We start from the raw sequence: 24,690 nt of genomic DNA, 5'->3' as shown, positions 1-24,690 counted from the left end.
TGACTTCTTTTGGGCCATATTATTTCTGAGTACATTATTGTATTATTGTTATTAATAAAGCAGTATTAATTAACTGATAGAATACCTCTCTCTCTCCCCCAACCCCACAATTCAGATTCATTGTAAATATTTTCTTTCTGTTTTCTATTTAACTTTTTTCTTGTTTTTGCTCCTTTGCAGCAAATTTGCTGGATTTCTTTCGGTTTGCTGCTGTTAAATCTGTGTTTTTTTTTCTTTGTCAATTACCACAGGTTTAGTCCCTATGAGTGGTATAACCCACACCCTTGCAATCCTGACTCAGACGTGGTGGAAAACAATTTTACCTTGCTAAATAGTTTCTGGTTTGGAGTTGGAGCTCTCATGCAGCAAGGTATACGATTCAGTCTGCTATTTCTCTTGGGTGCCATGTCCCACTTTTTGCTGGGGGTAATCGTTCTATTTTTCTCTGGCATAAACCACTTGCATGGGTACCTCTGTGCATGTATCCATAGACCAGCTTTTTTTTTTTTTTTAATGAACAGGCTTTCAGAAACAGCGGCCAGGAAACAAACATAAATCAAAACATCAGCAATTTCAGAAAGTTCCAATCTAATTCCAGGAGGAAGTACATGCCATTAATGAATACAGTAACTTGCATTCTCCAAACACTAATAACTACATTAAGCAAGAGCTGAAAGCATGAACCTCTCCTATCCTTATTATGGTCTACTTTCTAATATTAACTTCCCCCTTCTGTACTTAATGCCATTTAGTCCATGTTTAATAAATATCATCCCTGTGCACCTTATTGGCTGCAAACAAGCTGCATTTGAGAAAAAAAGGAGATTAATGAATGACCATTAGTGCACTTGACAGAATAAACATTGATGTATTGCATGCTATACTTTACCTGAAAGGAAAGATATAAATGACTAAAATATAAATGGTTGCTGAAATAAGATATGTTAATAGATATATTAACCTCAGAATAAACCATAATAAATAAATCAGTCTGGATGGATGGAGGTCGTAGGTCATACAGCGCATGCCACCTTTAATTTGCTGTGCTCAGTTTATTATTTTTTTTCTTTTGGGGCATCTACAAGATTGTTAACCTAAGCAATAGAAACTCATTCAGTTTCTAACAAAGCTTTCTTACTACAGTATAAGCTTTCATTGCTCATAAAGACACTTCTGTATAATGCCTGCGATTTAAGTACTCACATTAATTCTTTTAAGATACACACACACACACACACACACACACACACACACACACATCTTAAAAGAATTAAGAATTTTATATATATACTTCTACTGCTGCTTCCTGTCCTTACTAGGTTTCATCCATGTTACCATAGTATATCTAAGAATTCTCTTCTCCTCTTTGGCCATATTTTTTCATCACTATTTTTAAAGAGAGGTTTAGGGAGCTTTAGGGAGGTGTATGCATATGTCTAGCTTTACAGTCAATTTTCAAGAACAAAAACTACAGAATATGGATAAAGGCAGCTGAGTATCCTAAAACAACATTCCAGGAAAAATAATAGAGGCACTATTCCTTTGGGGGGGAAAGTAATGTAATCAGCATAATGCCAAAGAAAAATTATTGAAATTGGAGTAGACCAGATTAAACACCCAACAGTAAGAAGCTAGAGCTAATTTAACAAATCATTACAGACATATTACTCTGGATTCTTATAATGTTTAAAATTATAGTTCCTGTAATATTAAAAATAACACCTACAACAATGGGTACAATCCAGCTAGAGACATGTATCTTAGGCCATACATGTTTCTGTAGGATAGAGTCATTTCATTACAGTACTTTGTATTCATCTCAAATTGGAACTTGTGCAGTATGTCCATGAGAACTCTATTTCTTTATTATTAAGAGTCTTTCAGAGTAGAATCCCAAGTAAGGATACAGAAAAGTAAGTTCCATTAAGTTCACTGTACCTAATTCAAAGGCATATATATGACTGCGTTTATACTCAGTTATAGATAGATTAATAACTGGTTCAGGAAACATCCATCAGTAAGTGAAAAAATAGCTGGTAGATTGGTTGGTTCACAAATAATTTGGGACCTTGTGCCTACTGGAAGCAGGTGCAGCTCATGGAGCAGTGGTATGTGAAAACACTGGAGTATCTATAACTCACCGTGCTGCCACATTTTGGGAAATATTCTGGTTCTGTTAGATGAAACAACGCTTTCTGGAGAAGGACCCTTTACTAAGAGATGTTAAAAACACCCTTTATCCAAATATCTAGGCCCTGAACCATGAAGAATTTTTAATTTAAAACTTGAATTTCACTGGAAGCAGGGGTGGGATTCTACCAGTTCACACCTATTTGCTAGAACTGGTTGTTAACATTCTAAGCAGTTCAGAGAACCAGTTGTTAGAAGAAATTACTGGCCTAATCCTGTAAGGAAGGCAGGAAGGAAACATTCTAGTGCTGCTTAAAGAAACTGCCTCTCCGTTAACCCTTATTACATTCTTGGCATGACTAGACTTCTTATCTCAGAAACTTCTCTGGAGTTTTTTTCTCCCTCCTTTGCTGGTACTTTGCCTGTGTGGAGTGACCATTCAAAGTTACAATGGCACTGAAAAAAGTGACTTATGACTATTTTTCACACTTATGACTGTTGCAGCATCCCCACAGTCATTGAGAGGCCAGGCTAGGAGATGGGTGCCTCGATGTGAGTGATATTGAGTTGGCCACACCCAGCCAATAACATGACCACCAAGCTACGTCCACCCAGTCACATGACCACCAAGCCACACCCTCCAACTAAGCCAGGCCCACAGAACCAGTTGTTAAAAAAATTGAATCCCACCCCTGACTGGAAGCTAACTGGGAACCAGTACAGCTCTCAGAGGATAGGTGTAATATGGAGCCTTGAGGCCCACCCACAACTACTTAAATTACTGCATTCTGTAACAGCTGTAACTTCTGAATTCTCTTTAGAAAATCAAGTATGTGAAAATAGTCCACTACTTAGAAACGCTTGCAATTCCAGGAAAATAGCGGAAAGTGAACATGCAAAAAGAAAAGTTTTCCAGTAAATAAAGACTATGTAACCAATCAGACAAACAAACAAAAGGGAAACAATGATGATGGGCACTGGCTGATTCACACAACACTGTGGTATACCAAGATATGTAAACTGAATAATTTCCACATAGAGAAGAACGTAGTTCTTATGTGAACTGAATAGCACTGGCTTCACATTTCACACTGACAAGTTGCTATCTAAATAATTTTCTTTTTAAATAAATTTAACAGCATTTTTGCAGTGTTGTATCTGTTTTCCATGCAGTTTGATGCAGCACATCTGTTAAGTGACAATCTTATTCAGCAGCTATGTTGGTATCCTCCTAAATTATAACACCTCCAAAATATACTGTTGAATTATCTTCAGTGAGCTAACTGAAAAATAGATAAAATAATAATTACAAATATTATATTTGATTATGTTTAATCAAATTTAAATTTTGTTCTATGTCCACTTCTCTCTTTGAGAGTGATGCCACCACATGCCATTTAAAATAATATGTAGCCCTCTAGCTCAGGGGTCTTCAAACTTGACGGCTTTAAGATTTGTGGACTTCAACTCCCAGAATTCCTCCTCCTCCAGTCATGTTAGCTCAGGAATTCTGGGAGTTGAAATCCGCAAGTCTTAAACTTGCCAAGTTTGAAGACCCTTGCTCTAATTATAAAATGCCCCCCAATTCATTCTGACTGAAGAATAGTCATTCTTTAACTAAATAAATAATTTAGATTAAACGAAATTTATAATAAAATAATCTCAATTTCACTAAAATTCAGGAATCATTCTATTTTAAAATGACTCAATTTAAACCAATGGACTTTACTTATGATGTATAGGGATAAATTGAATTCTACTAACTAATTATGCATGGATTGCAGCAGAAATGGTTATTGTGACACCCCCCGCCTTTTTTTTGCAACAATACCTTATCCATTGTTGTTTTAACATGGAAAAACAAAATCTCCCAACAAAAGACAAACTAAGTCACTTTTTGTGTAAATCGATGGAAATGGTTTCAGAAATCAATCTTCATAGAAAGAGACCATCCTTAACAAAACCAAAAGTCTACTTGTAACTATCTTGTTTCTAATGCACTGACCAAGGAAACAAATGCTGGAGGCTACATGATAGAGGAAACTCATACATTCCTTGCCTGGTTCCCTTACTCCCAGGAAACTGTGGGATATAGTGCTGGACATGACGTTACCTTGGGTACATGACAGTCAGCCCCTAACCAGGCTCTGTTTTACAGGCTTTGGTGGCACCCTCTTTATATCCTTGGTAAGATACGAACTTGTGGTAATTGGGGCAAGAATGGCAAACATATCTATGTTCTTTTCTTCCAAATCTTGTTTGACTTTTCTAAGTGTCTGTTTTAAAGAAAATAGTATAAGCTCTTGGGCTTATTTGGCACTATTAGTGTTTTATTGTTTAAGTGTCTGACTGACAGGGGATAGGAGCGACTACATCTGAAAGGTACTTTTTTACTTTTTTCCCTGCAGAATTCTAGGCAAAGTCTGGTGCTGGAGTTGGCTGTCATGTCCAAGGCTATCAGCTTTTTTTTGTTTTTTCTTTCTTTCTTTTCTTTTGTTCATTTTGTTCCGAAATCACAAGGGTATGATGAACTGCAGGGTCAGATGGGCTCTTTTGGATCAAATAGTTTGTTTAGGATATCACGTCTCTCTCTTTCAAAAACAAAAGTTATTTTTTCTCACAAGTCCATACTTGATGTTGAGTTTGGCAAAAGTTCCCTTCACTGGAAGATGAGTTTCACTTCTTTGTTGGAGGAGTTCCTTGGTTGAATGAATAGGAATGTTATAATTGATCAGGAATAAAATAGTCCATCTTCCCTGCATTTCATTTTATCTGATTAAAAAATAAATAAAACCAATCCCTGGCTAATTAATTTACATTTCTAAAGCTTTACTCACAATTACCATTTGTTGCATCTACACCTTGCAAAAATATTTTTCCCATTATGGGAAAATGCATATGTTTATATATATTTGTTCAAGTTACTCAATTTTCCATCAAGAATTTCATGCCTGTCAATTGCATTATATATATACATTTGGCAAATTAAAGGAATGTAAAGGCTACTGATTTTAGCCTTTTCTATTATTATTAAATTGTAATTTGGAATAATGAAGATATTACCAAAATCCCTCTATTTTAATGGTCATGAGCAGGCAACTCCAGCAATTTGTGTATAGTCTGACTTGTTTTAAAATAAGCACAATAGTAAATGCTTTTGAAGTAAATGAGATATATAACGTATCCACTTCTATTTACTTTGAAGTCTGAAGCTATGTATAGAAATGGGAGATGTTTCATTTTATTATTGACTTGTAACATCTAGCTTCATTATGATGATTTTTATATGATTTCATGATATATTCAGATTTTTTGTATGTTTCTTTGTATCAGAGTTTTCCTGATACTTCCTCCTTCATCATTAATTCTATTATTTCTTAGAGTTTGAGATAGCATCTTATTTGTTATGGAAGTTAAACATTTTATGAGCAAATTATTTAGCTCATAAATGCTTTGAACGGCTTCTGCAAATTTTAACTGACAGGATCAAGGTTATTATTTGTTTTTAAGCTAAATGGAAACTTTCTCTTTTATGACTCACGTCAATGATTGTTTTTCATTACTGCTTAATTTGTCATTTTCTATATGCTAGATTATGATAGCCAAATATTCATTTAGGTCTCCCATTGCTATAACTTGTGTTCTACAATCTTGCAATTTGTTTCAAAAAATACTTTGAGGGGTTTGTGTGTGTGTGTGTGTGTGTGTGTGTGTGTGTGTATATAAGAGAGTGAGTGAATGATTGAGTGTGTGTGAGAGAGAATATATATATATATATTCTCATATATGAGAGATATATATATATATATATATATATATATATATATATATATATATTCATATTCTTAAGTTTTCGGGTACTTACATGTATGGTATTCAGCTTTGTTCGGGTATTTTCCTACATCATTATAGTTGTGCTTTTAAAGTTGTAGCAATGTTTGACAGAATCTCATCTGCCATCATCAGGCTTCTGTTCAATACAGAAGCCTGATGATGGCAGATGAGATTCTGCCGAAACGTTGCTACAACTTTAAAAGCACAACTATAACGGCGTGGGAAAATACCCGAACATACCACACACACACACACACACACACACACACACACACACATATACATATACATATATATATATATATATATACACATACATACATACATACATACATACACACACACACACACACACACACACACATATATATTCTCTCATTTATGTATGTATGTATGTTTACCTGTGGGTGTGACATCATTTCATTGTTTGTCATCTTCATATGTGTCTGTTAAGCTGCAGGTTTATTTCATTCTTATTGACTCAGTGAATCCCTGTTTCCTTGATAATAAAACCCTGAATTCGAACAGTGAGATCTATTGTTAATACTCTGGATTCATCCTTTTCCCCTGGTTTTCATTAGGTTCCGAGCTCATGCCCAAAGCCCTCTCCACTAGGATAGTGGGAGGCATTTGGTGGTTTTTCACACTTATCATCATTTCCTCGTACACTGCTAATCTAGCCGCCTTTCTGACAGTGGAACGGATGGAATCCCCCATTGACTCAGCAGATGACTTAGCAAAGCAAACAAAAATAGAATATGGAACCGTGGAGGATGGAGCAACCATGACCTTTTTTAAGGTAGGACCCTTAAAATTGATTAACAAGAGCGGGGACACCCTATATTTTCTTACTTCTACTCATCAAATTAGCAGGCAGGAAAGCCATTTCTTCATTTAGATTATTTTTAAATCAGGTGGGTTTTTTTGGCATATTTGAAAATGTAGGATACATTTAATATAATTTACTTTTGAACTGGTAGTTGTTGTTAACATATTTATCCTGACTTTTTCATCAAGGGACTAATAAAAAAGCAGGACAAAGGATACTTCTGCTGGATTCTCTTTTAGTTTAACATATATTTACCGATGAATAAACTTATACTATTTTATTACTTAGAAACATCAGATATCGGTTTGACATTTGACCAATATGTTTCTGATGAATTAAGGCAGTAGCAGAGTGATATCCTTGTTTGCATTATACTTGGCATAAATTACTAAATAATACAATATCAGAATCACCTTATTGGTAAACCCTGTTCTTATATTTATTCAATTTTATTAGACCTTGAATAAGTTTCCAGTTAGAATCCAGTATTTAGCCTCATATGTCAAATTTGCGTGAGCCTGATCTGCTTAGAAGTGGACTGGGGTGCTAGATAATAATACCCCTCAATTTGACTTTTGTAATGTTTTTAGCATTTTTAGACCCTTTCTCATGAATTCAATAAATAGTTGAGAAATACAGATATAAATATACATTCTCAACAACGTCATAGAAGCAACAAACCCCAGAAGCATGAGGTTGGAAGTTTTCATCATTCTAGCTTGCTCACTTGCTGTTCCTGTGAAGTTGTACTGTTAATGGAAGTAGACTTCAAAAATAAGATCAAGGTTGCTCCTAACTTTGTATGCGTGTGTATGTATGGGAAGTGAACTATAACAGAACAAGCTGCTACTATATCCTAAAACTTCTTTATAGCTACTCATTTGAACAAACAGTTTTTATTTCAGTTTCATTTATTTTCCTGCTTGTGGAGTACAGTAGTGTCGGCATCATCCTTTCATTTCTGAAGGAACAAACATTTAGTTGCACTAAAGGTGGATAAGCTGCTATGGTGAATAAAATATGTGTTGGTCATTCACTTCTCAGGGCAAACCGTTAATATTTTCAAATGGATTTAAATACACTGCCTCTGGGGAATTGGGAACAGCTAATTTTGTTGGTCTCTTTGATTAAAAGAAACATAATAGCATGTGGGAAATAATATAAGGCAGCTTATATAAAAGGTTTAAGAAAACAATTGATAGATTTATGCTACTGTTAATTGCATATATATTTGTGTACTTATGACCTATGGTTATCCTGATATTTGGAAACTAGGTAATAACTTTCAAAATTAATTATTATTCTAGTGACCTAATAATTTGACTGAATTTTGTCTCAGTTTATGAATAATTTAGATATTTCTGCTGATACCACGAGAGTTAAGTAAACATAAACCAAGCTCTGGTGGAAATTCAATTTACTCTAGAAATTAAAACTAATTAATATTTCACTACCCAAAAAGAATGAGAAATGCTTTTACTTGTGGGTTGTTTTGCAGAAGATGTACATAGCATCTTAATGAAAATTTTATGAAGGGAAAAATACTCTTATTTAGTAGGAACTAATCAATTATAGCTGCCGTAATAGTTAGAGCATTGAAGCTGTCAGAACATGAATAGGGGAATGTTTGAAGAACTCTTTTTTTTTGTCTTTAAAGAGACCATATGATTAACCTCCCAGAGAATATAGATGACACAGATAATTGATTCTCCTTTACCAAAGAAGAGTAGAGGGCTTTAATTTACTGTCATATTTATTTTGATCTTGTAAAGAACATCAATCATCTATTTTATCTGATTGTATGTCTGAGAGGAAAAAAAATGTTTCAGTGTCCAATTATCGGTACCACTCTTCCTCCTAAACTCTTAAAAAGCAGGGTCTTTTTCTTTTTCTTGTCTGATGCTATTCGTTGCTTCTTTTCTGTTCCCTGAGTATTACAGAATCTTCTTTACAATATATTTTTTTAAATTTTATTTCTTCCAAATGATTGCTTTTTATGCATACATATTAAAAGCTTAACCCTGTAGCATCTATTACCACATAAGAAAGCAGATAAGATGATAAGAGGAGAGAAGAGGGGATGGGATGATATGGGCTGGGCTGGGCTGGGATAAGATAAAATAAGATATAAGATGATAAGATAAGATGATAACTTTTATTGTCATTTTTTACTGGCCCACATTAAAAATGAAATTGGTTGCTTGCATTCAAGAGAAAGTATATAATTACCCATACCCATACATAACACTCATATACACATACTATATACATACATAAATGTATACCTGCACATATATATTAATCACTGCCCATTTTGAATACATAGTGGAAAGAAAAAACTTGAGAGTTCTCAAGGTTGATGGACTGAATTTGGATGTTCTGCTTTGGATACCATGAAGCCTTCTCTCAGAAGGTAACTGTTATATCTGGGAGGACGGTTCAAGAACGGAGGCAAGACTCAGATAGTAACTAAAGCTCTTTATTTGTGACTTCAGATCTGAGCAACTAACCCCAGCCGCAGCAGCCCCTTATATAGGGCTGGCTGCGGCTAGGCAGCCAATGAAGGCGATTTGAGTTTGCCGCTCTTGGCAGGGCCAATCGCGGCAGCCCGTTTACTGGCCAATTGCATCAGTCTATGGCGACCAATCACGATCGGCTTTCAGCGGGCCAATCAGATTTGCAGGCTACGAGCCTGCTAGTCCGGAACAGTAACAAGGAAAACAAGGTCGTGGAGAGGATGTATAATGTCCCAGACAATCCTGCAGACTCTACTCAAGCATTTCTTATGTGGTATGTCCTGGAAAGAAGGAAGTGAACTGCCAATGATCGTTTCTGCCATTGTCACCACTCTCTGCACTGCCTTCCTGTCTGAAGCAGTAAGTGGTACAAATATGGTATAAGATTGCAATTGAACGTATTTTATATCCAAAGATGGAAACTTGGAGGATACAATTTTAATTAATATTAATTTATTTTATACTAGAGTTAGAATTAATTTTTATTTGATAATTAGAATAACAAAAGTATATGTTAAATTATTGTGTAGTGCAGTAAAACATACGTTCAATGTGTGGCTCAAATTATTCCATATGCAATGGAGTGAAAAGTAGATACCTGCCAAAATTAGTTTCCTTAGAAAATAGGGGCTGCTGCTTTCAAGCTTATTTTTCCCCATTAGATGCAGGTGCAAAATTATAAGGCAAGTTACATGTTAAAAATTCTGAAACACGATGTCTCTGAATATGATCATTCAGGAATTTATAATTAATGTCAGGACTGACTTAGTCTTTCCATTCAAAAAAGTTTTTCTTTTCTTTTCTTTTCTACACATATTACTTTTTCTAATTTTATTTATGTAGCACAATTAAGCAGATGTCAGAAGCTGCTTGAGTTATCGCATTAATATTTGCAATCCAATATTTGGTCCTAAAAATGAAAGTTCACTCCTTATTGACATGGCATAAGAAAGATAGCAGTAGGCTGGTTATGAGTGTCTCCTATTAGAGAAAGATAAAAAATAAATAAAAACTAAGCAAAACTGCCTGATTCTAACATAACATAGTGCAAATAACTGCATTCTTTGGGTTAGATGAAAATATGAAACCTCAATAATAACAGGGTCTGTCAAAAACCATGAGACATTATAGCTGCTGCTCTGAATCTTAGTAATTTCTTTTGTAGATGATAGATAGATGATAGATAGATAGATAGATAGATAGATAGATAGATAGATAGATAGATAGATAGATAGATGATAGATGGATAGAGATAGCTAGATAGTAGATAGCTAGATGGATGGATAGCACTAGCACTAGTACTTAGACTTATATACCATTTTACAGTGCTTTACAACCCTCTCTAATATGGTTAGAGTCAGCCTATTACCCCCAACAATTTGGATCCTCATTTTATCCACCTCAAAAGGATGGAAGGCTGAGTCAACCTTGAGCCTGGTGAGATTTGAACTGCCAAATTCCAGTCAGCTGGCAGTCAGCAGAAGTAGCCTGCAGTACTGCACTGTAATCACTATGCCACCATGGCTCATGGATAGGTAGGTAGGTAGGTAGGTAGGTAGGTAGGTAGATAGATAGATAGATAGATAGATAGATAGATAGATAGATAGATAGATGATGGATGGATGCAGAGGTGAAGTGATGCTGGTTTGCATTGGTTCAGGTTAACTGGTAGTTAAGATTCTGTGCAGTTCGGCGAATTGGCAAATCCCACTAATGGCTGTCCCTGCCCCTACTCATTTTTCAGCCTGGTTTTTTGGGCCATTTTCAGGCCATCGTCTGTGCTGTTTTTAGGCCATTTTGGGGTTGTTTTTAGGCCAAGCTGAAAACAGTCCCCAAAATGGCGTGAAAACTGCCCAAAGAAATGGCCTGAAAACTGCCCCAAAGTGGACAAAAATAGGCTGAAAATGGGCAGGGGCAGGGCCAGCCAGTGGTGAGATTAGCCCCAAATGGATGAATCCTACCTCTGCCTTTGAGGTGAGTGGCCAGGAGGAGGGGCTGGGTGTGATGAGTGATGTCACATGCCACCCAGTCACATGCCTACCCAGCCAGAGAACCGGTTGTTAAATTATTCAAATCCCATCACTGTATAAAGGATTTCTTAAATCTTGCACATCATTTAATTAGTGCTCACAATATAAGAACATCTAACATACTGTAATATGTTATATGAAAAAATACAAATAAATTATAAAATAAAAGTTTAAGGATTTTTCACTTTTCATCCTTTTTATGTTGGTCAAAATCTGTATGCAACTTTTTTGCAGCAACAACAAACTTGGCAAGTGACAAAAGTCTTTTCATCTGCCAAAAAGTTGACAATCAACTGCAATACTGAAAATATAAATGGTAAATAAAATGAAGCAACATTTTTTTCTAGGATCAGCATAAATCTTACATAAAAGTAGAAGATAGAAAATATCTTCAGTAAGCTCTGCTTCCACAAACTCATTAACTGGCATTACTTTTCATCAATAAACATTGAACCTATTGCAGACTGAGCAAATGCCCTCCTCAACATGGGAAAAATTATTGTCAAGAATAAGGTGGTCTTTTATTAATTCTGTTAAGCAATATTAATCATCTAAAACTTTGTGCAAATCATAGTCTTCTCTTGAATTGTATCCATTCATTGGAAAAGTAAATCTGCTTATACTCCAATACTATTAGAGGAAGGAAGGAAGGAAGGAAGGAAGGAAGGAAGGAAGGAAGGAAGGAAGGAAGGAAGGAAAATGACAGTGTTGCAGGGGCCATTTCAGCACCTGAGTTCAACTTCTCTCCCACCCGTAGTGCAGGAATCCCAGTGACACTTCTGCTTAAATAATTAAGGAGGGAGGGAGGGAGGGAGGGAGAGAGAGAGAGAGAGAGAGAGAAATCCTTTCTCAATAATTTCCTGAATTATAGGAAATTCCTATTCTGAATCTGCCTTTCTGTATTTTTCTGTACCTATTTTGTGTCCTGAACTAAGACAGGTGATTTCTTTTTTTCTGGAGGCTAAAAGTGAAATTTCCCTAGTGTTTCCTTTTTGATCTTTGGATAATCCTGCTACCTTTCTTTATATATGTTGTATGTACAGGATTCATCCTGTATTAATCCTTCTTTAAATGTGTATTCCAGAATTGGACACATACTTAGATTATGCGTCTTAAGCTTGATCATGTATCACAATGGTTTTTGCCTTTGCGGAGCTGGAGTGGGCATGGCCCAAGGGCACCAGTTTGACAGGCCTGATTTAGTTCTTCTGAATAGGATCTAATCAAAGTACACTATAGTGAAATTATTGTTCTCCATAATTTAGACAGTATTATTGGTGTAGGCTACAGTTTTGTGTAACCTTTGAAGTCCATGTTATGTGGGGTATCAGTCCAATCATCACCATTCCATACCTGAATAATAGGTTCCCAACTTACAGCCATTTTTAAATAACTGTTTGAAGTTACCTCACAGTTATGGCTCTTGCAACATTCCCACAGTCACATGATCAGAATTCAGATGCTTGGCAGCTGGCATGTACTGATGATGTTGCGGGGTTATGTTATTGGGGTTATGTTATTGTCATTTGTGACCTTCACAATTGGTTTCTGACAAGCAAAGTCGATGGGGGATGCTGGATTTACCTTAAAAACCAAATGATTCACTTAACTACAGTAATTTGCTTAATATCCAGGGCAAAAAAGATTGTACAATTAGGCACAATTCACTTAACAAAGTGCTTTGTTTAGCAATAGAAATTCTTGTCTGAATTATGGTCATAAGTCAAGGACTATCTGTATTTGCTTTTTTCTGAACTGAATAATTTACTCTTGTCTCATTTAAATATTATTCTAATTTTTAGTCTACAGTGCTTCTTTAATAAATTTGCCTTCTAGGGCATTATCTATCCATTTGTGTGATCTACGTATTTTATAAATATTCAATTAATGCAACTGTTGTGGGTTAGGAACATCTTCAAGAATATTATTCATTCATTTGTAGTTGATTAACAATGTGCTAGAATGAAATTCGGTTGTTTCATATACTGTGTTCACTTAATTGTGTCATATTATTTATCTAATGGAGTTAATAGTATATACATATTAATTAGATAAATTATCTATTATGTTCTCACAAAAAGTCCTTTTAATTGTTGTTTAAGAAATTTTGTCTCATTTCTTAATTGATGTAGCATAATCACTATCAGTTTTCTTTTTCAATTTCAAAGAAATAATTGAATCAACTGTACAGTATATAGATATTAATATCCAGGGTCAGAAACCTTTTCAGATTGTCTTTCCAGTTTGCATATAAGATATCTAAAATATTATGCTCACTGATTTTCTAAAGTTTGTAAGAGCTCTACTATTTTATTTTGTTATGTCTGGCTTTATGGCTATAATAAGATGATTTGTTTTCAATCCCATAAGTAAAAAGGTACACAAAAAGCTGCTAAGGTGCAGAGGGAAATACGAGTAGCATGGATTATTATTATACACAAAATTTGAAATCACAACTGCCAGTTCTTTAGCTGGCATTGAGTACTTCATATGAGATCTGTTCTGTCGCCAAACAAGATCAGACTCGAGACCGGAGTTGAATTCAGCTCTTTATTAACTGTCAGTAACTTCAACTAAACCGGAGCCACGGCAGCCTCTTTTATAGCGGCTGCTCGCAGCTCGCGGCCAATGGCATCTTTTTAAACACCCCGTCTTTAGGCGGACCAATTGCAGCAGTTGTTAATAAGCAATCGATAGGCGGCAGTGCTAGTCCAATCGGAATGTAGTATTACGAGTATGCAAATGTCTATATACAACACCCCTCCCCTCTTGGTTCGGTCCAATTCTACATTACGTAGTCACGTAAGTAGGCAGGGCTTTTATGGTTCCTACTTGACCTGTGCAGTTCAGTCTTGGCGTGGTCTTCGGTTGATTCGGACGGGATCACTGTCTCTCCTGTCCTTCGACCTGGAACCTCCTGGAAGGGTGAGTCAGCCATGCTGCTCCCGCCTGGTCTCTTCGGGCTGGTTGAGTCGGCTTTGCCGCTCCCTCCTGGTTTACCCGGGCTGGTTGAGTTGGCTTGGCTGCTTCTTCCAGGAGTGGCTTCGTGTTGTTTCTCCGCTGCCAGCTACTTTCTTCCGAACTCGCCTGCTGGTAAGTAGTTTTTATTTTTTGGTGGGTTTTCTGGTACTGGTTGGTGATTTGTTTTTTGTCATGTTAGCGGAGGGTCTTCCCTCCCCTTTTTATTGTCTGAGGGTTCCCCCCCTCTGGTTTTATTATTTTCTATTTGATTTGGTGTTTGTGCATGTTCTATGTGTCAAGGGTTGTCGGTGTTTTGTTCTAGAATAAGACCGTAGTTGGTCTATGTGTCTCTTCCAGGTTCTGCCATCCTCTGTTTCTAGTCGGTATGACCGGGGTCCTGTTATTTGTGTTATTGTGGCCGGTAGCCACAATGGGTCCCCAGTAAGATTTTTGGCATAGAGAAGGTCATCTGGAATAAATGTGAGATACTTACTGGAGGAGTCTGGTGGCTTTTGGGGGTTGTAGGTGGGGTGCAATCTATCCAAATGTGTCCGCAATTTTCTACCCATTAGAAGTTCAGCTGGACTTTTGTTACTTGATACGCTCGGTGTTATGTGTTGGATGGTGAGCATTTTATTGATTTTGTCTTGGATGTCACCTGTGTCTAATTTTTCTAATGCCTCTTTCGTATATCGAACCATATGTTCCACCCATCCATTTGAAGCTGGATGAGCGGGCGCTGTTAGGGCATGTTGTATGCCCTGTTCTGCGAGGAATTGTTCAAAAGATAAGGTGGTGAACTGAGGGCCATTGTCCAAGACTAACAAATCTGGTAACCCATGTGTTGCAAAGAGTTTTCTTAGTTGTTTGGGGACAGCTTCAGTCGACGTGGAGTTCATGATGCTGATGTCCAGCCAGTTTGAGTAGGCATCGACAATGATTAAAAATGTATATCCTTTTGTGGATCCAGTGAAATCTATATGGATCCTCGACCAGGGGCCTCTGGGTGTCTCCCAGTCGAGGACCAGTGCTGGAGGGGGGGTAGGTCTGGACTTCTGGCATTTATTGCATGTTGTCACCCATGTTGCAATGTCTTTGTCCATCCCTGGCCACCAGACATAGCTTCTGGCCAAGGATTTCATTTTTACGATACCCAGGTGTCCTTCATGTAACATGCACTTCTTCCGGTAGTTTTTCAGGAATGAGAACTCTATCCCCCCACAGTATACATCCCTTTTCAATTGATAGCTCAGTTTGCCGGGTTCTGAAAGGTTTAAAAGTCTTGTCCTTATCATTTTCCGGCTAGCTCCTTCCTACCCAGTTTAAGATTCGGGCCATCAGTGCATCTTTTGCAGTTTCTTTTGCAATGTTGGATGTGGTGATAGGCAGGTTCGGTATTGTTTCAATTTGTAGAGTGGACGTGCTAGGAGCCGGGTTGTCATCCAGATCTGGTAGGGGTGAGCGGCTCAATGCATCGGCATGGGTTATGGCTTTCCCTGGTCGGTGGACGAGTTTGTAGTTGTAGGCTGCGAGGAATTCTGACCACCATGTCATCCTTGGTGACAGGATGTTGGGAGTGGCTTTGTTCCCAGCCAGGATTCCCAACAGTGGCTTGTGGTCAGTAATTAAGGAAAATGTCCTACCATAAAGGTATTCGTGGAAGCGTTGACCCCCGTTATAGTGGCTAGGGCTTCTCTATCCAGTTGGCTATAGTTTCTTTCAGCTTTTGACAGCGTTTTGGAGTAAAAGGCGACCGGTGCCTCTCTGCCATCGGGTAGTGTGTGGCTAAGTATGGCGCCTACACTGAATGGTGAAGCGTTGCAGGTGACCGTTAGTGGCAAAGTGTCGCTGTATTGGATTAATACAGATTCGGACATCAATAAGTCTTTAACTTCCTGGAATGGGGCTTCTTCTCATTGGCCCCCAGGTCCAGGTAGCTTTCTTATCGAATAATCTGTGAAGCGGCTCCGCTATTGTTGCCTTCTGCGGCAAAAAGACATTGTAAAAGTTAATGAGTCCCAAAAATGCCTGTAAGTCTGTTTTATTTTTGGGTCTGGGTGCTTCTTTGATAGCTCTTATTTTTTGGGGGTTGGGGTAGATCCCTGATTCATCAATGACGAAGGAGCTCAACCTGATTTGTGGCAAGTTGGCATTTTTCTTTTTTGACTTTGAGTCCTGCTTCTCTAAATCTTCGCAAGACTTCCCTCAGCCGGTCTTTTAATTGCTTTTTGTTTCTGGCAGATACCAATGCATCATCAAAATAAGGGACCACCCCTTTTAGTCCTTGCAGGAGATGCTCCATCAGGCTTTGGAAAACACCTGGGGCCATGCTGACACCAAATTGCAGTCTGTTGCATTTGAATGCCCCCCTATGCATTACAATAGTTTGTGTCCCTGCCATCTCGCGGTCAACCAGCAATTGTTGATATGCTTGCGCGAGGTCGAGCTTTGCAAAAACTTTTCCTCCCCCCAACGAGTGCAAAAGGTGTTGGACTACTGGAACGGGGTATGCGCTTTGTTGTAATGCGTGGTTGAGGGTGGCCTTATAGTCTCCACAGATGCGCACGGACCCATTTGGTTTTATGGGGGTCACAATCGGGGTTTCCCATTTTGCATGGTCGATGGGCTCTAGTACCCCTTGTGCAATGAGTTTTTTTCAGTTGCTCATCGATTTTTGGCTTTTAAGCAAAGGGAACACGTCTGGCCTTTAGCCAGATGGGGGCAATATTCGGGTTCAGACTAAATGATATAGGGGTCCTACAGTACTTGCCTAGCATCCCGTCGAATACATCTTGGAACTCCTTCATCAGGCTTTCCTCCCAGTCCGTTTCAGTGACACTGTTGATTCCTGTCACCTCGATTCCTAGGGGTGCAAACCATTCGAGCCCAAGCAGGCTAGGGCGATCTCGGTCGACGATTGTCAATGGAAGAACCTCAGTATGTCTTTTGAAATTTATTTTGAAATGTCCAAGCCCCACTACCAGAAACCTGTTTCCTTGGTAGTCTTTTAATGTGAGGCTTTGCTCTTCGAGTTCTTTCCTTTGTATATCTGGTATCAGGTTATTTATGGTGTTCCATGATACCATTGACAGATATGATCCAGAGTCTACTTCCATCTCGTATGGCTGTCCTCCTATTTTAATGTTTATGCGAACCTTTCTTGCATTGGTTGCACTGGTATTTCCAATGATGATTGTTTGGTGTGTTTCTTCTTTTGCGTTGATTCACTTACTTCTGTTTTCTCGGCTCCATGCCCAGTTCCTGTAACCATTCTTCATATGTTTTAGTCTCCAGTCCCCTAATCATCTTGGTTGCTCTTCTCTGTATTTTTTCTAGAGTCTCAACATCTTTTTTATAACATGGTGACCAAAACTGGATGCAGTATTCTAGGTGTGGTCTTACTAAGGCTTTATAGAGTGGCATTAGTACCTCACTTGATCTCGATTGAAACCCTCTGTTAATGCAATTTAGGATTGCATTAGCTTTTTTGGCTACTGCTGCACACTGCTGGCTCATATTTAGCTGGTTGTCCACTAAAGATCCCTTTCACAGTTACTGCTATTGAGCCTTGTTTCACCCAGTCTATATGTGTACATTTGGTTTTCTTGTCTAAGTGTAGAACTATACTTTTCTCTACATTGAATTTCATTTTGTTAGATACAGCCCAGTGTTCTAGTCTGTCAAGATCCATCTGGATCTTGAGCCTATCTTCTTGGGTGTTAACTATTCCTGCCAGCTTAGTATCATCAGAAGTTCCCTTTTTATTCCCTCATCTAAGTCGTTAATGAAAACATTGAAGAGTACTGGGCCTAAGACAGCTCCCCACTGCTTACTTCCTTTTATGAAGACTTAGAGCCATTAAGGACTACTCACTGAGTACAATTTTTCAGCCAGTTGCAAGTCCATCTAGTGGTGGTGCTAACTATTCCACTTTTTTCTAGCTTACAGAGAAGTAGGTTGTGGTCTCCTTTGTCGAATGCCTTGCTGAAATCTAAATATATTATGTCCACAGTATTTTGCTGGTCTACTAATTTAGACACTGTTGAAGAATGAAATAAGATTGGTTTGGCATGATTTGTTTTTAACAAACCCGTGCTGACTGCTAATTATTACTTTACTTGTTTCTAGATGTTGGCATATCTGTTTTTTATTATCTTTTCCAGTATCTTCCCAGGTATTGATGTTAGGCTGATTGGTCTATAGTTTCCTGGGTCTGTTTTTTTTCCCTGTTTTGAAGATGGAACCACATCAGGTCTTTTCTAGTCCTCTGGCAGTTCCCTGGTGCTCCAGGATTTTGAAAGATATAGTGCAGTGGTTTTGAGATGATCTCTGCCAGGTCCTTTAAAACTCTTGGAGTTTTAAATGTTATCTGCATTGCCTGCTACTTTTTATGTACTGGTCATATAGTATTTTGCCTTTCCATGTCTCTTTTCTGTTCTTTATTCGGTCTTTCTTGTAGACCAGTTTGCACTGTCCAGTACTCAATAAGTCTTCAGTATTACCATAGTTGATATGGCCAGAGGCAAAAGGAAGATTGGATGCTGAAAAGATACAGATTAGCATTTGTAAATGGAAGTCTTAATACCCACCCAGTGTCACTTGGATGAGTTGGGCAGTATAGAAATGTAGAAATAAATAAATAAATATCATAAACTGAGGTGAAATTGATGATATCAGATTGGGAATATAAAGACTGAACATTGATATTCCAGAAACTAATGAATTGAAATGGGACCACTTCACATCAGGAGCATCAGAACTTGTACATTTAAAAAAATAGTCAAAATGGCATAGCCATTATTATTAATAAAAGAATATAAAAGTCTTTGCTTATAGTCAACTTCCTACATTTCAGAATAATCTCAATTTTAGTCCAAACTAAGCCAATCAATATTCAGTGGCCTAGGTTTACAGAAGAAACAGAAACTAATAAGGCAACTTGCAAATCTACCCATGCCATGTTTAGAGCAAATACCTCATTTCAATAATTTAAGGTATGACTCTTTGAACTTTGTCTTTGCACATCAATGGCTTTCTTGGCTAAAAAACCGAGATGAACACCATGCCCTACAGGCAGACCTGACTGACAGGGAAATCTTTATCTTTTTACCTTGTGAAGAAATAACAAAGCTTACTAATTCTGAAACTACCACACTGTAGTAAAGGTATAGTAATTGCCCAGTTTGTTTTTTTTCCCTTATAATGCTGTCTCAATGCAGCAATCAAAACTGTATTCTTCTTTATACATTAAGTTCTATAGTCAACAAAACCATACTTCTTCCATGAAAGCCCTAGCAACCATTGAATACAAAATACAGAACTTTTGAGAAGAGAGTAGAAAATACTGGAAATACTATGTGACTATTGGGCTTGTAGGAATAGGTTGTTCCAGAAAATTAGCAGATCCTGAAATGCTAAATGTTTGGAGGGGACAGTGGATTTTAATGCACACTTCCTAATGAGCTGTGCCAATTCAGTTCTTTCCCCAAATTATATTAAGAATTTGAGAAGAAAATGAGAAAATACTAGAAAGGCTGTATCATTATTTTCAGAAAATTGGCAGGTAATATTATCAATAATAACCCAAAACAACACAACCATAGGAAAACCCAAATCAAATGACTTAGTTCACTCAATTATATCTGCAGTGTAAAGAATTCACAGCCAACTTTTAAACTTTGGTCCAATAACCAAGAAGGCAAATCTTAATTATTTAATATCATCATAATAAATACATTAAAATTCTTTAAAATGCAACAGCATTTTTCATTTTTCTTACCAGAATTGCTGATTTTTTTTGCCAGTTGCTGTAGATAAGAGATAGTGTTCCCCCACTGCATTTTGAGATATTTTTTAAAAAAATGGAACCAAAGTGGCCTGCAATTTTGTAGCTTAAACAGAATAGTCTTACCTATTGTTATTCAGGAATTTGAAGACAATTGTTTCTAGTCTTGATATTTCACATATATACATACATACATACATACATACATACATACATACATATATATATATATATATATATATATATATATATATATATATATATATATATATATTTTCTTAAGTGTTCATGGGGACTTACATGGATGGTATTCAGCTTTGTTCGGGTATTTTCTCACGTCATTATAGTTGTGCTTTTAAAGTAACATTTCGGCAGAATCTCATCTGCCATCATCAGGCTTCTGTATTGTGTTCGTTGAACACAATACAGAACACAGTACAGAAGCCTGATAATGGCAGATGACATTCTGCCGAAATGTTACTTTAAAAGCACAATGATAATGACGGGGAAAATACCCAAACAAAGCTGAATACCATAAAATATGTATAGATAGGTAGGTAGGTAGGTAGGTAGGTAGGTAGGTAGGTAGATAGATAGATAGATGATAGATAGATAGATAGATAGATAGATAGATAGATAGATAGATAGATATTTGTTTTCGTAGATTTTCACGGGTACAGGTATGTAGGTCTAGGTGTGTTCGGGTCTTTTCCCCTGTAAGATTAAGAGTATCTTGGTGATGTTTTGGCGAGGTCCCACTCGCCATCCTCAGGCGGGGGCTTTCTGCTTCATGCCAGCGCAAGCAGTGTGTGATCGGAGCTGCCGTCTCTCTATAAATACTGGTGGTAGGGGCTGGTGTGCTGGGCTGGTTCGCTGCTCTGCTGCCTCTTGATTGATTGATGGAGTTGATGTTGGTATGATGGGCTGTGTTATGGCCTTGTGAGTTTTGTTGTGGAGATATCCTCGATCTTGTGCTGTAATCTCCTGGGTCGTTTGTTGTGTAGTGATCTTTTTTCCATTAGCCTCTCGTGTTTTAACGGCTTGGGTAATGGGTTGTGTGATGGGCTTGCAAGTTCTTTTGTTGTGGTATCCTGGGTCCTGCATTGTAATCTCCTGGATCGTTTGTGTTTTGATCTCTTTTCCATTAGCCTCCTGTGTAGTAACAGCTTGGGTAATGGTTTGTGTGATGACCTTGTGAGATTTATTGCTGTGGTATCCTTGGTCTTGTGCTGTGATATCCTGGGTCATTTGCTGTGTTGCAACTTCTTGAGTTCTTGTGGTGTAATTTCCTGAGTTTTCTGATGTGATGTCCTGAAAACAGACCACGGCTGCTTTGCCAGCTGTCGCACCCCCCGACCCCAAAACCAAACAAGCTGACACACGCCAAGAATACAGACCCAGACCCCAAACTCAAAGCCAGACTAAAACCCAGAATGCTACATCACAGCCACCCACTCAGGACATCACATCAGAAAACTCAGGAAATTAGCGCAGCCAATTTAATACAGCACTTGGAGCTAAGCCACACTAAAAGCCTCCAATACAGGAAACACAATGTTGCCAGCCAATCAAGTCAAAAAAAGCTACAAAACAGACAGAAGATATTAGAAACACCAATTAAGCAAAATACAGCAAACTCCAAGACCAATAAACACAGACCAAGAGTCCCAACCGATCAGAATGAAGAGAAAACCATTCTGGCACAGCAGTAGGCTTGCACCAAATTTAAAACAGAAACGGCTGTGAAAGTCTGACTCACAGACGAACACGATACAGAAGCCTGATGATGGCAGATGAGATTCTGCCGAAACGTTGCTATAACTTTAAAAGCACAACTGCAATGACGTGGGAAAATACCCGAACAAAGCTGAATGCCATATGTATGTATGCATGTATGTATGTGTATATGTATATGTATATGTATATGTATATGTATATGTGTGTGTGTGTGTGTGTGTGTGTGTGTGTGTATGTATGTATGTATGTATGTATATATATATATATATCCTGAGGTTCTCACGGGTATTTGTATGTGGATCTTTGGTTATTGGAGTTTTCTCCCACGTAAGATTGGAAGTATCTAGGCAACGTTTTGATGAAGTCTCATTCATCATCTTCAGGCTTGTGTCTTCGGCTCTGTGCTTCTTCAATCAGAGCCGAAGCACAGAGCCAAAGACGTAAGCCGAAGATGATGAATGAGACTTCATCAAAACGTTGCCTAGATACTTCCAATCTTACGCGGGAGAAAACCCGAATAACCAAAGATCCACACACACACACACACACACACAAACACACATACATACACACACACACACACACACACACACACACAATAATAATGCTAACATGAATTTCTAAAAGTGATGTGTTATCACAGAATATTATTTAATATGGAGAAAGGGATTTCAGTTTAACATTATGCAATGCAATGCATTTTCTAACAAGAACAATTTTTCATTCACAAACATAATGCAAAAAAGCCTCACAAAGGCATATCTGCTGAGTGCGCTGAAATTGTGCTACTGGTAGTTTCTTTTTAGATTTGCCCAAAGAAAGATACTTTCTTTATTATAATTTGAATCTTAATGTGTTTCCCAAAGTAGATGAGTGGCTTCAAAATAAATAAATATATTTGGCAATCATCTAAGGAACATCCTTTGTGTCCTATTCATAATGAATTTTGATTGAAGAAGCATGTGTTGCTGTCTCTGAATTATAATTAGAGCCATGCAAATTGGAAGCATATACTTGCCAACATAATTTTAATATGCCATTAATTATTGCATTGTTCAATATGAATTGCTTGGACACAAAATCAAGAACAATCTCTTACATGTTTATAATTGTTAGAAACATGCTTTGGTTTTCTTCAGCTTTGCATACATTCAAAGTTTATTTATTAAGGACAAAATATGAGCAGTTAATTTGTTACATAAATATTTTTATGTATACAAAGTAAATATATGATATTCATGTTATAGTTTTTGTTTATTTTTATAATATTTGACAGACTGAGGATAAATTCACAGTAAATTTCCTATTTCTTTCAAATATGTAAAAAAATTAAAAACAAATATTTCTATGTCCCTTTCTTCCCGCTCCCCAAGTAAACATACATCAGTGAAGAAAGCTTGATGACATTTGCACATCATGCCATTCCTATTTAGGCAAAAATTACACAAAACGCAGAAAAAGAGTAAGAAGTGAATACAATGATGTAAAGAAGGAAATGTAACAAGAACCTGGCTAAAACATGTTCACAGCAACACCTTTCACTATATTTCTCTATACTTTTCTTCCCTGTCAAATAATGCTTGTTTTCCTCATGTCCATATATTGCCTTGCTCTTTGGGGGAATTTAATCACTGATATCTTACCACAAATTTCTCAGTTTCATCCTTCTTCTAAATCCTATTGCTCTTCCTTTGTTTATACATTTGGCTGTTTAATCCTTATTCTTTCTCTTTTTAAAATCTCTCTGTGCCTGTCTCTGTTTCTGTCTCTCTCTCTGTCTCTCTCTGTCTCTCTGTCTCTCTCTCTCTCTCTCATATATATTTAGTGACATGCACACACACACACACAAACACAAACACACATACACAAGTTGCTCACTTTTCTTTCACTCAACATTTATGATTTGTTTTTGATTTTATCTCTTCTTCTTTTTGGCTATACACACTTGCACTGCACTTGCAAGTTTCATTTTACTCTTATGTAACTTCCGTGAACAATCTGGGAAGAGGCTCATTGTTTTATACATCCATTTTCATTTCATCTGACAAACACTCATTCTGCACAATAGATAATATAATTGCCAGTAACTTTTTACCAGCAGAGTTGTGTATCCATTTTGTTCTACCTCTAGTAACATTATAGGTGGACAGGTTAGAAAAAAAATAGATTTTCAGCTTTAGTTATACCCATGCCATATCCCCTGCTAAATATCTAGGATAATACCATTCAGGTTTTGGCACATTTTGGCTAATATATTGCAGGCACGACCCAGACTCAATTTTGCCCAAGCAGGTGTATACTATTTTATGCAAATCAGTATCTCTGTTTACAAGTCAACATGTTGCCCATAGCCTACCAAGTAAGAGTACTATCATAGATGTTTCTGATGGAATTTGATTTTGGGTAAATTTAGATTATGGCTGGAATTACCAACGGTTGTTTTATTGTGTCATTAGCATTCCAATTGGAACCTTCTATAAGACAGCTAAGAAATTAATCTGCTATTTCCCTAATTCACCTATTCATTAAAGAATCATGACCGCATTTTCTTTCTGGCAGTACTCCAATGTAGTGATTTGATTTAGTATTCTTTGTTCTTACACATCCTGCACATTTCAGATTCTTTTCTTTCCCAAGAAACCAAGTGATTTAAAAAAAAATATTTCAATTTATTTCAATGGATCTACTAAGTGGGAGAAGGTTTGGATCCAACTATTTATGCTGTAGTAGCCATATTACATCGGATCTGGTCCCCATTTCACATGGCAAAGTCACAAAATAATAATATCAGAACTCAAAAATAACAATAGATTGTCTGTTTTTGCTTTTTATTCTGATATTGGCAAAATGGCACATTCTTCCTGGACT

At 37.2% G+C, this 24,690-nt stretch overlaps 1 protein-coding gene across 2 annotated transcripts in view; it reads left to right on the top strand.

Annotated features, from left to right (window-relative positions):
- The window catches only part of GRIK2 (glutamate ionotropic receptor kainate type subunit 2), a 518,606-nt gene that overhangs the window by 401,719 nt on the left and 92,197 nt on the right, over positions 1–24,690 (top strand). For both annotated transcript variants that reach the window (XM_026726676.2, XM_087913718.1), the window contains exons 12-13: positions 252–370; positions 6,546–6,763. In XM_026726676.2, the coding sequence (XP_026582461.1) occupies positions 252–370; positions 6,546–6,763 (337 nt within the window). The remainder of the gene's footprint in view (positions 1–251; positions 371–6,545; positions 6,764–24,690) is intronic.

Source organism: Pseudonaja textilis, chromosome 1, assembly GCF_049901715.1.
Source record: "Pseudonaja textilis isolate UNSWEBS1 chromosome 1, rPseTex1.2, whole genome shotgun sequence".
Taxonomy (NCBI): domain Eukaryota; kingdom Metazoa; phylum Chordata; class Lepidosauria; order Squamata; family Elapidae; genus Pseudonaja; species Pseudonaja textilis.
This window is presented reverse-complemented; position numbering and strand designations above follow the sequence as displayed.